Raw genomic sequence first — 17,490 nt, forward strand, 5'->3', positions numbered from 1 at the left:
TTATACAACCGAGGGCCAAAATTAATGCTATGCTTTAGACCAGCAGATGTGAAACATTTAGGTTCTCCTATTTATCTTCTATGTATTATTTTCTCAAATTACCCATAATTGTTATTTTCTTTCTTTCTTTCTTTCTTTCTTTCTTTCTTTCTTTCTTTCTTTTTTTCTTTATATATATGGTAGTTCTTCATTTTTTGTGCCTTTTAATTTTTGTATCATTCCTTCCTTCCCTACTTTCGGTCATACGTTATTCCGATCTTCTTCTTTTTCTTCCTTTTTTTCTTTTGTCTTACTCTATTTCTTCGTCCATTTTTATTTGCCTGTCTTTTCTGCTTCATTTCCGTTTATTTCTTTCTTCATCGTATATCTCTTAACCCCTTTTGGTCATAGTTACGTCCATGTTATTATATCTCTTTCTCTGTATTTTATATTTGTATTTAATTACCAGTTTTCCCTTGTTTATTCATTCATTTATTCATTTAACACGCGTTACTGCACACGACTCCATGCTCTGCATGAACTGACACGATACACGCTAACGAGAGACCTCTCCTTCGCACTGACTGACAGGAAAGCGTCCATGTACCACCCACGCACCTCAGCGTTGAGTGGTGCTTCTGTGTCTCCATTTTACCAACCGGTGCACTCTATATTGGTCGAAGTTAACTGTGAGAGATAGTGTCCCTTGTGACTGAAGATCAAGTACGCCTGCCACATTCTGTGCAGACCACCCACTTCACTCTGTTGACGAAGTAGTTGCAGCAAGAACCAGGAGTTTCAGTATCAGCACGTTATATCGAGTTTCTGAACTCGACAAAAGGGCTATTGAGGCCGTATAATTCGACGTTCATTATTATTATTATTATTATTATTATTATTATTATTATTATTATTATTTATACCGCTGTTACTAACAACATTACATTTACAGTGATCTTATATTACAGTAAGGTTCGAAAATCTTGTCACCTCTCCTTGTATGTATTTTGATGTGCATCCATGTTCAACATGTCATAGCAGATGTGTGACAATCGTTGATACTTTACGTTCCAGCTTGTTTAGTGATCCAGAACATCAGTATGAGACCATCATTGTCACGGCACAAAATGATGCGGCGCCATGTCCTGTGTGAAATTTCCGCAGCAAAGACGGTCCGATTTCCCTGAATGCCTCCGTAACAGCTTGCTTCAAATATTCAATTGTTTGGTATCGATGTTTCGAGACATGCTGTTTAATTATTCCCTACACGGAAATTACACCGCAGAATTTCTGCACAGAAATATCATATGTACTTCGGTACATCAAAATAATATGATATGCGTAAGTAATCACTAAGTGATTCAAGACGGCGCTCATTCTGTCGGATCCCGTCCATTTAGTCCAGTGATGTGAAAGCAAGCGCATTTTTCTGACCTCGACGTCGTGCGCGGGCATCAAGCGCTAAATATGGAAAGAGGAAGGTTGTGTATGTGAATAAGCAGCCTGTTGGATTAAGAAAACAGTGGTGCACAGACTTCAAACGGAACGTGAAATTTGATTTCGTTATTTTTATATGGCATCTTTCTCTTTCATATCATCTATACTGTCTGTAAAACAAAAGTACTAACACCAATTTCTTAATATTGCAGTTGTGTTTTAAATGTTATTAACATTGTAAAGAGTTAAGAAGGAATATTCACATAAATTCCACAGTGGTACAACTATACTGTACTAAATGGATGAAACACATCATTCATAAAGAAAGAGATATTCCAAAAAAAAAAAAAAAAAAGGAGAGAGAGAGAGAGAGATTGCGTATGACATGATAAGTTGGAATTGATATTGATGGTAACTTTAGTCTTATAAAAGTAATGACTAAACTAATCACAACAATATGACAGCACAAAGCAAAGTTGCCTAGGTACTGTGTCTGTTTTACAGTAAGTGTAACTAATATTCCATAACAAAACTCTTATTGCATTATGCTTTTAAGGTGATATTGGTGAGCAACTTCGTATCATCAGAATATTAAATTATTTTCTAGAAATGTGCTGAAGCTATAGTGCTGACATTTTTACAACACATGGGCACGTATCTTTTGCTTATGATGTAACAGTATTTGCAAATCAAGATTTCAGGTATAACTCCCTGTAAAGTTGATTTGAATAATTTCGAGGGAAAAATTGTTCCGGAGCCGGGTATCGAACCCGGGACCTTTGGTTTAACGTACCAAACGTACGTTAATAGTATTTGCTTTGTTAAGTAATTTCCTTACAAACAATTTTCATGCGAACATTTTCAAAATTTTCAACAAACTATCTTCAGTAATACGTATTTACGGTATTTTAGATTTACGAAAACATTCTGTAAGGCTACTAGATAAATAAGCCTATATCTGAAAATTTCACTTTTCTATAAAAAAAAAAGTTGAGAAAATATTCTTTTTGAATAAAAAGCAAACTTGTGAAAAATGAACATTAAAATTAAAACTTAAATTCTTATAATGCACTTGTACTTCTCAGGCAAATCTAAAAATTAACATGGATACAGTTTTAATAAGTTCTCTTCTCTTTATCCATTGAATCAGTGCTGGCCATCCCTGAATATAGCTTGACCAAGCTGCATATATTACCTCTTTCGTCTGTCTCTTTCCTTTCCGCTGTAAAGCGCTCAGGCTCTCCTGGGCTCTAAAGCGCGCGCTTGCTCCTATGGGCATCCATTAACATGACTGACTTAGTCACTTGTAATGAATGCACGTCTGTACATAGTGCGTTGGACATTGTGTCATTGTCACATATTTTGTGACACAGTACATGAGAGTAGGCCACCAAAGGGAAAACTGAGAGGTAGAACTTAAACTGAGGGGATTCGATATGGCATCGGGACTAGCATCCGGTGGGGCTTAGTGGATAAAAACGTCAGCACCTAGAGCTGAAAACCCGGGTTCGGGTCCCGTTTCCGGAGAGAATTCTTCTCTGTTCTATCCATCCTTCAACATTTTCTCTCTAGTTAGACGAATCTGTTGATGTTAGCGATACTACCTAGGTTTTGATTTTTATCTGCATGGTTTTCCGGCATTTTACTATCAAAAAAGAGTTGCGTGAAATGGTTTCTTAAAAATCAAGAGCCATTGGCCTGGTTATATTTAATGCTGTCTACAGTCTTTTTAAGAAGATCAAACTTCCACTGTTGACGCTTGTGTCAATCACCAGTGACGTTGGAAAAGCCATGACTGGTTGTAATAGTGGATTTATTCCCCCTTGCAGAAAACATGATTTTCAAGATTTCATTGCTTATCACTGCATAATATACCAGCAAGTGTTAGGTAGTAAGAGGCTAAATGCAGGTAATATAATGAACATAATCCTGTAAAATAGTCAACTCTATCAATGGAAAATCTCTCCAGAGTCGTTTCTTCAATTTAATTCTTCATGAGGGAATATTACAATTAGTATTGTACACTGAAGTGCGATGGCTAAGTAGAAGGGAAGTTTTGCATACACTTCGCAGTTTGCGCAATGAAATAAAATCATGCCTGAAGGAGAGAAAAGGTGAATATGAACAGTTGGAAGACGAACAGTGGCAGTATGATCTTGCCTTTTTAACTGACCTTTTTGGAACTCTGAGTAAAATGAATGTGAAATTACTCGACAAAAACAAGTAGGCCTACGTCGGATTGATGATAGGTACAATTTTCTCTTACGAAAGTAAGTTTGTTCTAATGTTGAATGATCTCAAATTTAAATATTTTCTCATTTTCCTGATATTCAGGACCATTTGGAGAATTATCTAAAAGACAAGTACATAACTTACATTCATATTTTTCTAAATGAGCTTGAAGCAAGGTTCAGAGTATTCCGAAATGTTCAAGATATTAGCCAGTATATGGCCTTACTTACTTATTACTTACTTATTTACAAATGACTTTTAAGGAACCCGAAGGTTCATTGCCGCCCTCACATAAGCCCGCCATCGTTCCTTATCCCGTGCAAGATTAATCCAGTCTCTATCACCATAACCCACCTCCCTCAAATCCATTTTAATATTATCGTCCCATCTACGTCTCGGCCTCCCCAAAGGTCTTTTTCCCTCCGGCCTCCCAACTAACACTCTATACGCATTTGTGGATTCGCCCAAAAGTGCCACATGCCCTGTCCATCTCAAACGTCTGGATTTAATGTTCCTAATTATGTCAGGTGAAGAATACAATGCGTGCAGTTCTGCGTTGTGTAACTTTCTCCATTCTCCTGTAATTTCATATGTCCTGTGTATTTAAATCAAATTTGGATGTCAAGAAAACTGTCAGTGATATTTTTGGAAGCAGCAGAGAGGGTTTGGAATTGAACGGGTTACATCAGCTGCTTGTCTATGCGGATGACGTGAATATGTTAGGAGAAAATCCACAAAGGATTATGGAAAACACGGGAATTTTACTGGAAGCAAGTAAAGAGATAGGTTTGGAAGTAAATCCCGAAAAGACAAAGTATATGATTATGTCTCGTGACGAGAATATTGTACGAAATGGAAATATAAAAATTGGAAATTTATCTTTTGAAGAGGTGGAGAAGTTCAAATATCTAGGAGCAACAGTAACAAATATAAATGATACTGGGGAGGAAATTAAGCACAAAATAAATATGGGAAATGCCTGTTATTATTCGGTTGAGAAACTTTTATCATCCAGTCTGCTGTCGAAAAATCTGAAAGTTAGAATTTATAAAACAGTTATATTATCGGTTGTTCTGTATGGTTGTGAAACTTGGACTCTCACTTTGAGAGAGCATCATAGGTTGAAGGTCTTTGAGAATAAGGTGCTTAGCAAGATATTTGGGGCTAAGAGGGATGAAGTTACAGGAGAATGGAGAAAGTTACACAACACAGAACTGCACTCATTCTATTCTTCACCTGACATAATTAGGAACATTAAATCCAGACGTTTGAGATGGGCAGGGCATGTAGCACGTATGGGCGAATCCAGAAATGCATATAGAGTGTTAGTTGGGAGGCCGGAGGGAAAAAGACCTTTAGGGAGGCCGAGACGTAGATGGGAAGATAATATTAAAATGGATATGAGGGAGGTGGGATATGATGATAGAGAATGGATTAATCTTGCTCAGGATAGGGACCAATGGCGGGCTTATGTGGGGGCGGCAATGAACCTCCGGGTTCCTTAAAAGCCAGTAAGTAAGTAAGTAAGCTAAGTCTGCAAATGAAATTATAAAACTGAAAAATGACAATCTTTTGGAGGATCATGTTTGTGATTCATCGTTATGGAAATTAGTGCCCAGGAGTTAGTACCAGAACTTAAGAAGGTGCAGTGAAATAATCCACTCCTGTTTTGACTCAACATATCTCTGCGAATCAGCATTTTTATACTTAGACGTGATTAAAACTTCTGACAGCTCAAGACTCACTGATAAACATTTTCAAGATTCTTTGACGCTCGCTGTTACAAACTATCCTCCTGATTTGCAACACTTGGTGAATACAATGCAGACACGGACAACACATTGATTCAAGAAGGCATATACAAATGTATTATTTATTGTATTTTGTTGTATTTTAAATTAGATTTGAATTTTGGTTTAAAGTATACATTGTTTGTTTTTATTGCTATGCAATATTGCCTTCTTGTAACTTAGCAAAATGCAATAGTAGATCATTTTTTTTTCAGTATTGAAAAAGTAGATCATCTATAGCAGGCCTGAACAATAGACAGATCATCTATGTCTTAAAGTTGTCCAGGCCTGTATTATTATGGTACTGAACTTCAGAAGAAAACAGTTTGTAACTCCTAAGGTTATTTTAAAGATTTAGAAGTTTAATCTCAAAGCAAGTATTAAATATGATGGAATCAATTCAGTCCAACAAAGACGGCTCATTTCTTCCATTTGGGTATGGATAAAGTGAAAACACCGTAAAACATTTACTACTGAACTTTATTTGTTGAAACTTTGTGCATACAACACTGAAAGATGGGAGATTCATGAGAGCTCAACATGACCCCCATTGCGCACCCTGCACAACTCATAACGGTGATGCAATTCAGTCCATGTCCGTTGTAACGTAAGAGGGATGATTTTTTGAAAAGCTTGAGTAATTTTTATTCTCAGATCATCAATGTTCCTGGGTTTCTGTGAATAGATAATGTCTCTAACAAAACCCCACACGAAGAAGTCAATAAAGGTTAGATCTGGGGAGTATGGGGACCAAGCCAAGAGATAGCTGCTTCTTGTACTGGGTTTCACATGCGAACTCCTGCATGTTTTTTTTAACACAGAATATGTTTCTACAAATGTTCGATACCACAACATTATGGAAACGTATTTAGGTGCATTACGCTCACCATACTCACATCGAAATTCCCCTTGAACTCTTTTAACACACTCAAATTTAGCATACCAAAGAACACATTGTGTCCCCTGTCGATTTGTAGTAGCCATTTTAATCGTCTACGATTTTCATTTGCCCTTCCAGATTTTGCACTGTTGATTGTATATATGGAAACTCCCATCATTTAACCATATTATAATCAGCAAGAAATTTTTACTACTACCATAATAACAGCTTTACAATAATAAATTAATATTATCCATATACAAACGGATCAGACTGTATCTGTTTAAAAGCGTTTTAACATTCAATGAAGTTCCGTGACATCTAAGGCACGTTTCCCAGTCCAATTTATCAATTTTTGACGTATATTGTTTCGGGTCATGCAGATATACGACTCTGAAATACAGCATATTTTGTAACCAGACAGTAGTCCAGTTCGTCATATCCAGCTCGTTGTATAAGTCTTGGTATGGCTTGTCTTCTCCATTTTATCTCTTCTGTAGTACCGATCACCTCGAGGAAGAATGACAGTGAGAAATGAAGAGTGAGGAAGAGAGAAAGAAAGACCATTTTGAAAAGTTATCTATTTTAATGTACTACATAAAGATTAATTTTTGGTCCTTCAAAATTATCTCTTATGGTTACCATTGGTTATTAATGGAGAAAATTTCGCTCCGGCGCCAGGGATCGAACTCGAGACCCTAAATTATGGGCACTGGGCGCTCTATCCATTAAGCTATGCCGAAGCACAATCCACAGCATCGAATAGAATCTTCCTCCTTCCGTATTTTCCCTTAGTGACCTTACTCCATGTTCGACATATATTTTAAAGTAGCCAGCGGTCTATATCTATTCACTGAAGAACAAGAATTTTGCTGCGACTTAAAACAATGTGCCCCTTATGGTTTGGTGTGCGCTGAATCCGAAAATGCATCTCTTTTCTTCGTATCGCGTAAGGTTTTTAAGAGATACTATGATTTCACTTTTCGATAAGCGCTCCCTCAGGAAACATCTGGCGCAGGTTGGGGATTGTCTACCAAACAAAAGCTAATGCATTTTATGAGTTTATGACTTATTTCCGGTTTCTTATGGTTGTTGACAAGTTCTTTTGCCCTTCTAATAAATAACCAGATATTGGTCCCCTCTATTCAGTAAATTGCATAACAGTTCAAAGTGAGGTCTACGCAAAGAGCAAACAAGGGTGTGGTTTTAAGTATATAAAAAAACGTTTACCATTTTGAGTGAAGTTAAATTAAAAGAGGCCATTTTCACCGGTTAACAAATTCGCAAAGTTATGGCTGACTCTTTGTTTGAGTAAAAACTTTCCGTTACAGAAAAAATGGCATTGCGCGCTTTGAAAGATGTTAGCTCAAATTTCTTGGAAATTCTAGGGCAGACAACTACATAGAACTTGTTGTAGAAACCACGACAAGTGCATATGAGGAAATGGGGAGTAGTATGTCTCTCAAAATACACTTTTTACATTCTCATTTCGATTTCTTTCCTTATAACCTTGGAGCGATAAGCGACGAGCATGGGGAAAGATTTCATCAAGAAATACCTGATGTAGAAAGGCGATATAAAGGAAGATCATCATCCAGCATGCTTGCAGACTATTGTTGATTCCTTGTAAAAGACAGTACCGGGTATAGTTATAAACAGAAGTCATCCAGAGATTTTTCTCACGTATATATTTTTATTGTTGTTGTGCTTCAAACTATGTAATATCATTTTTATATCCAGTACACATTTTTTAAGTATTATGAGACATCTTGAATCCCGTTTGTTGTAATTTTACCAGTAGCAGTGAAAAATTATAAAAAAAAAGATTTTCATAAAAAAATTGAATTCATTTTCCCAAGAAAATGGTACGTGATGGGGCAATTTTGAATTTAAATTCAGATTTAGGGCAAACATATGAGTAATATTCACATATTTTTACTTTGAAGCAGGACAAGAAGTAACAATTTGTTGTTCAATAATTATCTGTGTTTTTGGAATCTACCCTTACGATCACAAAACTTGTTATGAGCTCACTTAATATGTTTTTTTTACAGGCTGCGACTTACTAGAAAAAAAATTACCTATCTGAATATTTTAAGCTCCAGATTCAACGCATTGTCCATGCTCATTACTCCAAAGCAGTGGTAAACACAGGATCGCTTTGGCAGTCATTGAAATTCATTTGATTTCGACATATTTTTTCGATAAGTCAAGTATATTATATTAATGGGTAAAGATAATTCGTCATGACCATATCTTTTATTGATGAATAAGATATTTCAATCTCATTTAATATAATTTGAAAACGAAATTAATCTGCATAATTAATTTAAAATAATTCTTACTTCAATAATATCCGAACCCTGAACATTGTAGTCTGCGAGCAAGCACGCTAGCACAAAGCTATAGGAATGTTTGCGATGAATTATCATAATCGGGGTTGCCGTACTGTATCATGTTTGTTTAATAATGACCCTTAAGCATTAATTTGATCTTATTTTCAGATTAATTTCGAGCTTTTCGCATTAGTTATGAAATACTTTCCTGTAATACTATTTAAATAATACTGGGTTTTAAATCGTTGTGGTGTGAATCGTGCTCTGTAAGAATCTTAAAGAGTCAACAGTAAGGTCATTTTGTTTCTGGGACTACGTTCAGAATTCTAAAGGGAACATGATCTCCTCTACGCTAGTCAGAACAGAATATGGATTGCAGTTGAACATTATTATTAATATAATTGTGGTGACAATTTTTGGAATTTAATACAGCAGGCCATGAAATTTGCGTTAGTCGCAATGTTCAGAAAATGCCTACATGCCAAAATAAAACGAATTTTTATGTAGTAAATACTCGTACATTTAATGTACTTGTGACACACTGAAGTATTGCCTTTATACAGTAGTATCACAGATGATTTAGTTTGTTTTATATTCTATCAAATTCAACTGCGAAATTCAGTTCGTTTTGTACGCGTGTGTACGACGTCACATTGTTGCTGGGAACGTTGTCATGGGAACGCAGAGTGGTACATGCTGTAGCTGGTGTTCTTGCTAGGATCCGGCAATTCCAACGCTATGCATCGTAGACCGCAACATCGTCAGTCAGGGATGCACCAGGATAAGGGATCGATTCTTGTTTGGTACAAAATGCAGCGTTAGCCCCATCAGTACCTGCCATGCAAATTCCTCTGTTCTCAGTGCTGCACCAGCAGACGAACTATTAGGCCTACTTCATTTTACTTTCTATTTTATCTATTCTTTATTACGTTACCCTTTAAGTTTTCTCAGTTTACTATTTCATTATTACGCTTCTTTGCTTACTGAACTCTTTCTTCTTCTTCTTCTTCTTCTTCTTCTTCATCTTCTTCTTCTTTATGTGTGTATTATGAATTCCTGTTCTTCCATTTTTCCACTTCGCATATTTCTTTCTTTTTTTCTTCTTCCTATCTTAATAAAACTCCGATACAGTCATTTTTCCATTTACTTTTCTTTCCTTATTTACCTAGCACTCTGTTTTCGTCATACCTCCATTCTTTTACAATATTTTTCCTTCAGAAGTTTCGAGGCTGCACACCAGGAATAGACGTATGGATTTTCAAGTACGATACTTTTCTGATACTGGCTTCATGGAGGGAAGGAAAGTAAATCTGTTGATATTGTCGTAGATATGCAGGACTTACAAAAGCATCAGAAGAAAATTGAGGGGCGCTCTGTAATAACAAGGTATATGTAAGAAGTGAGGTGGGTGTTTGGCAGTAAGTAAAATTAACATTTTTTTCATTAACAAAGAAAGGCCTTTGCAAATCTGCGTTTTTGAATTAGTATTATTAATAGTTTGTATGTAAAAGTTTAATTTATTAGTCTCCAAAATCTCGTTTTTTTATTTTTTATAGCTATAGTTACAAATATAGTTACAAATAACTTTTAATGTATTGGATTTGTTATTTTGGTACATTAATTGTGGCGACTATACGGGTAGGTATACACATCTTGTTATTGCAGAGCACCCCCCAATACATGATTGACAACATGACAATAAAGCAATTTGTACAAAATTTTAAGTAGGCAAAAGTTAAAGATTACATAAACTTAACTTTAATTTTGTATTATGCGAAAAGTGCTTCGAACTGAGTCCTCCACCAATGTCTCTTAAAAGAGGCTTTTGGTATGACTCAAAAAGCTGTAATCAAGACGCGTTAAATCAGGGGAGCGGGCTGTACATTCACTCGGACCCCATCTTCAGATCCAACGCCCAGAATATGCAAGATGTAGATACCATGCTAAAAGTGTTCCTGAGTTGTCCATCGGTGTCTCGTAAACGAAGCTTTTGATATACTTCCAAAAGTTGTAATCAAGAGGCATCAAATCAGGAGAGCGGGCTGGACATTCAATCTCACCTCCTCTTCCGATGCAACGCCCAGGATAGGCTATGCAAGATTTAGTTACCAAGACTAAAATTGTTCCAGAATCCTCCATCGGTGTCTCGTAAACGAGACTTTTGATATACTGCAAGAAACATCAAATCAGTAGAGCGGACTAGACATTTAGTTGGACTTTCTCTTCCGATCCAACGCCCATGATATTAAAGATTTCAATAACCTCCTACAATAGTAAATTGTGCTCGCTCACCTCCCATTCCATCCATATCTGCAAAAGAATGAAAAGTGGCACGTTTTGTAACAGCTTTGGGGGAAACTTGTTGCAAAGAATTGTTGTAAAACTCTCCTTCAAAGGGGCGGTAGAAGGTAACGTGCAAAATATGATCATATCCGCAATTTGCGAGCTGACATTACGGACATGTACTGACCAAGATTTATTTCGCAGACCTTAAGTTCTTATTCCAAAAATGTTACATTTCGACTTCTCTATGAAATCCTTCAGTTCAGCACAACATTTTGAATCACCCGGTAGACACTAGATACCGGTACGTAGGACTATTATTATTTACCATTTCTATCGTGACCTGGCAGAATGTCATTCTTCGAAATAGGTCAATCTCTTTCAACTCTTGGGATTTGAATATTTGTAGACTTTCTAGATCAGTCGCTGCATTTTTTATTATGCAGTGAATAAAAGACAGAGATGCACCGAATTCTTCTGATATTATTTTGTCCCAATATCTTCCTTCTGTTTTCAAGCACTGAAGTAGAAATTACCCCTTCCTTGTAGTTTCCCTTGTTGGCGTCCAGCCCTTCTCTTTTTCACATTTTGACGACTGTTTTACACCACTACATCCTCAAATAGTTTCATTACGGGACGAAATGTGTTTCGTGATGAAATTTGTCTGTTAGGAAATGGTCTAGAGATTTTCTTTCTTTTCTCTCAGCGAATTTTTCGCGAAGTACAGTTTGACAAACAAAGCGTTCTCTTTTGTGGTGCAGTAATCCACTGTTTCTGGATCATTAAAATCATAAAAGTGGAACGCTTTTAATCTGTAGTACAATGAAAGGCTAGCTACAATGAGTGCTGACCTTACTAATTCTCTACATATAAGCTATACATTTAAATGTTATACATAGATTTTAAAGTAGACCGAAGTGAAAGTTAAAATTTTAAAATATTAAATTTACACTTTAAATTTTTTGCTGACACTTTATTTGGTGTACAAATAGCAGGCATACATAAAAAATTTCCGCTTAATTGGTAAATATTGTGACATTTTTAACGGGCTTCATAAAAAGTGATAATTTCAATTTTTTCATCTTATGCCTAGTCAGCAGTCCGAAGACTGGTTTGAACCTAATAAGTGACACCAATAAGGCATCACTTATGAGATAACTAAGCCAGAAGATAATGCGTTAGTATGGTCAGTCGCTTTCGCCCTCCATTGCATTCATCGCTGTCTAACAAGACAGTTGATTAATCTAATCAGATATAACAGTATGCAACAACTTTTCTTCCTCCGACACATATCGTCAATAGAGATGTACTTCTGTACTAGCCAAAACCTCAATCAGAGGTAGTTCATCTTATGAAAAATATTTTTAAACTCACATTTACTGTTAATGATAATTGACATGAAAATTGTAAGTATATTTATTACATTACTGCAGGTCAAATGTTGAAAAAAATGGTCACGACTGTACAAATTATTCCTCTGGGATATCCATGTGAACTATTATATCGTAGAGTCTATGGTTTCAGAGAGGCGTGGAAAAGAATTCACGCAGCTATCTTAGAATTTGTGGAAAGAGAGATGCGTTGAATATGGACTAATATGCAAACATCGAGAAAAATGAAGTTAAGCAACAGATACTACAGGGGATTTAAAGCGCGTGAAACTTTCAAATGTTTGCCAAAATGAGTGCTTTAAGGAGGAAAGCCTGCCAAAATTTAGTGAAATTCATTTATATAAAAAGACTAAATAAACAAAATTTTTCATGCTTAATATACATACATCACACTTTCCAAAACACTATTCGGAATATTAAAATAGCTAATAATTACCTGTTAAAGTAATATCAAATGAGCATGATTATTTTTACAATCGTAAAGCAATATATAATAAAATATACAATTAATTCAATATCCGCATGATTCTTTTACTGGACTGTTTTAAAGACCTGCATGAACAACATAGTGTACGATCTTCAATCTGTTCGTTAAGGAATTTTTTTTTCTTTTTCTTAATAAAAATTTTAGAAAATGTAATATTGAGTGTAACATACCCATATTCTTAATAAACTAGACGGCATTACAAGGGAAAAGGAATTATAAAGAATGGACACAGAGCGAATTTCCCTGGTCTGTTTTTCTGCGCACATGTTCTTTGTTAGCATATAATTCCACTTTCAAACGCTAGAGGTCAGTATAATTGAGCACCCACGAACGATGTAACAGCAATCCTGATTCGCTGGCTAGTCTGCTGGAAAGTATTTTTGCTGTCGACTGCTATTGTGATATTAGCGCCAACTCTAGGGAAAAAGGCAGAATCTTCCGGGATGCAGATAGAGCTGGTTTGAAGGTCACTGAAACAAGACACTACTATATCAAAGGTACCGACGCGCACTGTCCATACTTATAATTTCCTATACGCTGGTACTACATTTCTATTAATACTGTGTTTATACACCATCCATAGGCCTACTTTCCAAAATAAACGGTGTTAATATCGAAACAATCAGTTTGGAACACGTTTTATTACAACCTACTAATTAACACTATTAGACGGCGATAGCAAAGCATTATGAGAGGCAACACAGTAGCATTTTTAATCTTAAGTACTTTTTTGGTTAACCATTGTGGCTGAGAGGTTAGCTAAACTAACTCCGAACCCAGCGGGCCCGGGTTCGATCCCCGGTATGAGTTGCCTGGGTGAGGTTTTTTCGGAGTTTTTCCCTCACTCCTATGGATGAATATCAGGTAACTTTATAGGCGATTGGAACCCCACCCATCTTCGCCACTTCCTTTCCTCCCCTATCATCATTTCATTCATCATCCCGTTACTTCTGGTTTTCAGATCGCTCTACAGGCTGCCCTCCGAAGCTGTTGGCTCTCTCTCGACCGGCCTCCGTGGATTGTAGTCATGCGATGCTGCATAGCTTCTGCAACGGAACCCGGGGCAGACCTTCTCGGGGGAGGACTTTCGCCTAGGATTCGTTAAGGGAGCCTTGAGGGGGGGTTGCTGAAGTAGGAGTGGTACATGGTCTCTATTGGATGTAGGGACCGGTTGTTAAGGGGGTCAAGTGGTTAGGTCGGTGCGCGTAGAGGATCGGTGGGCACGCAACTCATCTCATATCGGGGGGTGCACAATAGGCATCAAGTCGTAGTGCGTGGGATTTTCCCTCCCTCCCTCCTAACAAGTAAAAAAAAAAAAGATACTTTTTTCACGTAGACAGTTCTAAGTCTGTAAATGTATAAGGGAAAAGCAGTATTTATCTGATACAATCACTTCAGATAGTGACTATAGCGATCGTATCAACACTTTATGTAAATTTGAGATTACTAGCCACCATTGTAGCTCGTTTGGTTAAGACGCTTGCCTGCCGGCCCGAGTTGCGCTTGGGCGCGTGTTCGATTCCTGCTTGGGTTGATTACCTGGTTGGGTTTTTTCCGAGGTTTTACACAAGCGTAAAGCAAATGTCAGGTAATCTATGGCGAATCCTCGGCCTCATCTCGCCAAATATATCGCTATCACCAGCTCTATCGACGCAAAATAACCTCGTACCTGATACAGCGTCGTTAAATGACCAAGTAAAAACAATTGGGATTACTGTCAACACTTCGTACATGGTTAAAACACAACTTGTAATGTAAGAATGTAAATATAGGGTCATATATATCAACCTCCGCACAGTCATTAATTTGTGCACTCTCTTTTTCCTTTTGTTTCAGTCTCCATGACGACAGTTCTGTGCGAAGCTACTTGGATTGTGCGTGGGTGAGCACTGACATCCTGAAACGCAATTCCCTGGACACACCAGAGGACGCCGACATTGTTATAGGATATTTGTTTATGGTAAGTAATTCAACGTTTACCCATTCTAATTTAACGCTTCTATTAAGTTGTAATTGTTATTGAGCTACACTAGGTTGTACAAACAAAGAAATGAAAATATTCGGGTTACAATGTATACCGGTACTTACATTAGCAGATTTAAAGACTAAAGAAAATTGTAAGTAGTAATTCATTCATTCATTTTTGTATTTTCTAGCAAAATCGTTCCATATTAAAATATAATATTTTCACTTAATTTAACATAGGTCAGCGAAACTTCCAGCATTCATTAAATAGGCCTCAAATAATACACAATATTGTAAAACATTGTAAAATTCCTTTGCAGAAGAAAAAGTTACATTTGTTCGGATAAAACTTCTACACATTTAAAGGACAAAACTAAAATTATTTTATACATCTTGATTACACAACTTTTAACACGATATCACTTTTGAAAACGTATTATCTGTCTTTCACGTGTTAAATTTTGTTACCTTGTTAACATTTTTCGGCCTGCTATCGGCCATCATCAGAACTAGTCGTTGCTGGTCTTGGCGCCTTTTGTTTTGCTTTCTGTAGAAGTGTGTGTGTTCTGAAATTGAGTTGCCAGAAACTAAACACACTAGAACAATACGATATATCCAGAAACTTAACACATTAGAACAATACGATATATCCAGAAACTAAACACACTAGAACAATACGATATATCCAGAAACTAAACACACTAGAACAATACGATATATCCAGAAACTAAACACACTAGAACAATATGCCATATACAAACACACAAAAGCACATCCAAATGAAATTCTCAACACACAACTCAATTTCAGAACACACACACTCTTTGACTCCACATTACACTACACAAATACACCCCCACAGGAAACAAATCAAAAGGCGCCAAGACCAGCAACAATGTTCTGAAGATGGCCGATAGCAGGCCGAAACATGTTAACAAGGTAATAAAAAATGTAACACATGAAAGATGTATAATACGTTTTCCAAAGTAAAATTATTTCAGTAATTCATTATCACAATGTAGCGCTTTCTTAAATTGAACGAACAGTTGGGAAATTAAATTGATGGTTTTCCCGGAACACGCAATGAAATATTTCATATAAAACAATTTTATCTCGAAACGAAAGCAGAACATGAGCAAAATTTTATTGGACATTTTTGTTTGAAATACCTCGAAGAATAACCCCCGGAAATTAATGACATTACTTATGGTTATGTATATACATAGCTCCAGAAACTGTCTCCTTTTTGCAACGAAACGATTGGGAGCTCAGCTACAATTTCACTGTAACTTACTATCAAATGCTTAGAATCATACAATTCTTGCATTAAAAGATCGGACTTATTAACGTATCTATCTATCTATCTATCTATCTATCTATCTATCTATCTATCTATCTATCTATCTATCTATCTATCTATCTATCTATCTATCTATCTGTCTGTCTGTCTGTCTGTCTGTCTGTCTGTCTGTCTGTCTGTCTGTCTGTCTGTCTGTCTGTTTATTTATTTATTTATTTTTATTGCTAGTAAGTTTGAAATGAATACATATTAATAAATACAATGAAAGGTAAACTAGCCCACTCCTGAATGAGTAAGACTCGTGCTCAGAAGTGGATTCCAATACAGACAAAAATAAAATTAAATTGAGAATGAATACAGGTTAAATAGTGTTTAATATGTTTAAATCCAAACTATAAATCCAGTACAAATTTTTTTATTTATTTTTTTTATTAATTTGGAGAGGATTCGTGGTTGAAATATTATTGGAATAAAATTTGTTTAATAAACTGGGATCTTGGCTCATTCTTGGCATTGGTTTTACATTTTGGTTCAGACAAACAAGGAAAACATTAACTTGACGAAAAATGGAGCCACCTCCTTTTTTTCAGGGAACTCTTCATTTTTTATGTTAATTCAAATTAGGAAAATAACTTGACTTCTGCTCTAAAAGTAATTAAAGTTAGGATTTAGGAGTTTTTGTGAATTTCCATTGTATTTGGGACTTGGTAGAGGGTGGTTTGTTGCATTCCCCACGGGAGATGTAATATGAGAGTTTTTAGTCGCCGAACTTGCGAGATGGAGTAGAACTCTCGTATTACATCTTCTGATCGTGTTCTTTTCATTTCTCGAAATGACTTCTATTCACGTTGTTGATTGGAGTGATGCACAGGTTCGAAGGCTGAGAATCTTCTCCGAATTTTCCCTTTACCTTCGACCGTACGAATTTAATTTTACTATCATTCCCAATTTCAGCTTATCATTCCCCGATTTTATAATGTCTAATTTCATCAAAGGATGTGACATGTATTCACGTATGCTACCAGATGAAGATGGACCACCAGGTGTAGGGTAAGATTGCCTAATTCCGTGACATATTTAATAAAGTCTACATTGATGCCAAAAATGTAATAAAAATGTTCAAATAACACCTAAATGACATTTGGACCTTTAGCTACAATTTTTACAACATTCAATGTCAACAGTTTCACAAGTTTGGTATATGATATATGATTCTTCATTGTTATACAGTGGCTCCTAAATCCGTGACAGGGATCCACATTCCGTGATAGTGGTTTTCTAATTCCGTGAGTGATATCCTAATTTTGTGATACTAAAATAATTCCCATTAACTGCTCAGAAAACAAACGTGTATTTGGAAAAACCCTTTAAAATCATGGTATATTGTTTTATTATGGATTAAGGAAGAAA

At 36.2% G+C, this 17,490-nt stretch overlaps 1 protein-coding gene across 1 annotated transcript in view; it reads left to right on the forward strand.

Annotated features, from left to right (window-relative positions):
- LOC138695280 (uncharacterized) overlaps nt 1-17,490 on the forward strand; it is an 815,404-nt gene that overhangs the window by 587,561 nt on the left and 210,353 nt on the right. Inside the window, exon 4 of the mRNA XM_069819716.1 lies at nt 14,652-14,775. Within this exon, the coding sequence (XP_069675817.1) occupies nt 14,652-14,775 (124 nt within the window). The remainder of the gene's footprint in view (nt 1-14,651; nt 14,776-17,490) is intronic.

The sequence above is a fragment of the Periplaneta americana genome, chromosome 2, assembly GCF_040183065.1.
Source record: "Periplaneta americana isolate PAMFEO1 chromosome 2, P.americana_PAMFEO1_priV1, whole genome shotgun sequence".
In the NCBI taxonomy this organism is placed as follows: Eukaryota; Metazoa; Arthropoda; class Insecta; order Blattodea; family Blattidae; genus Periplaneta; species Periplaneta americana.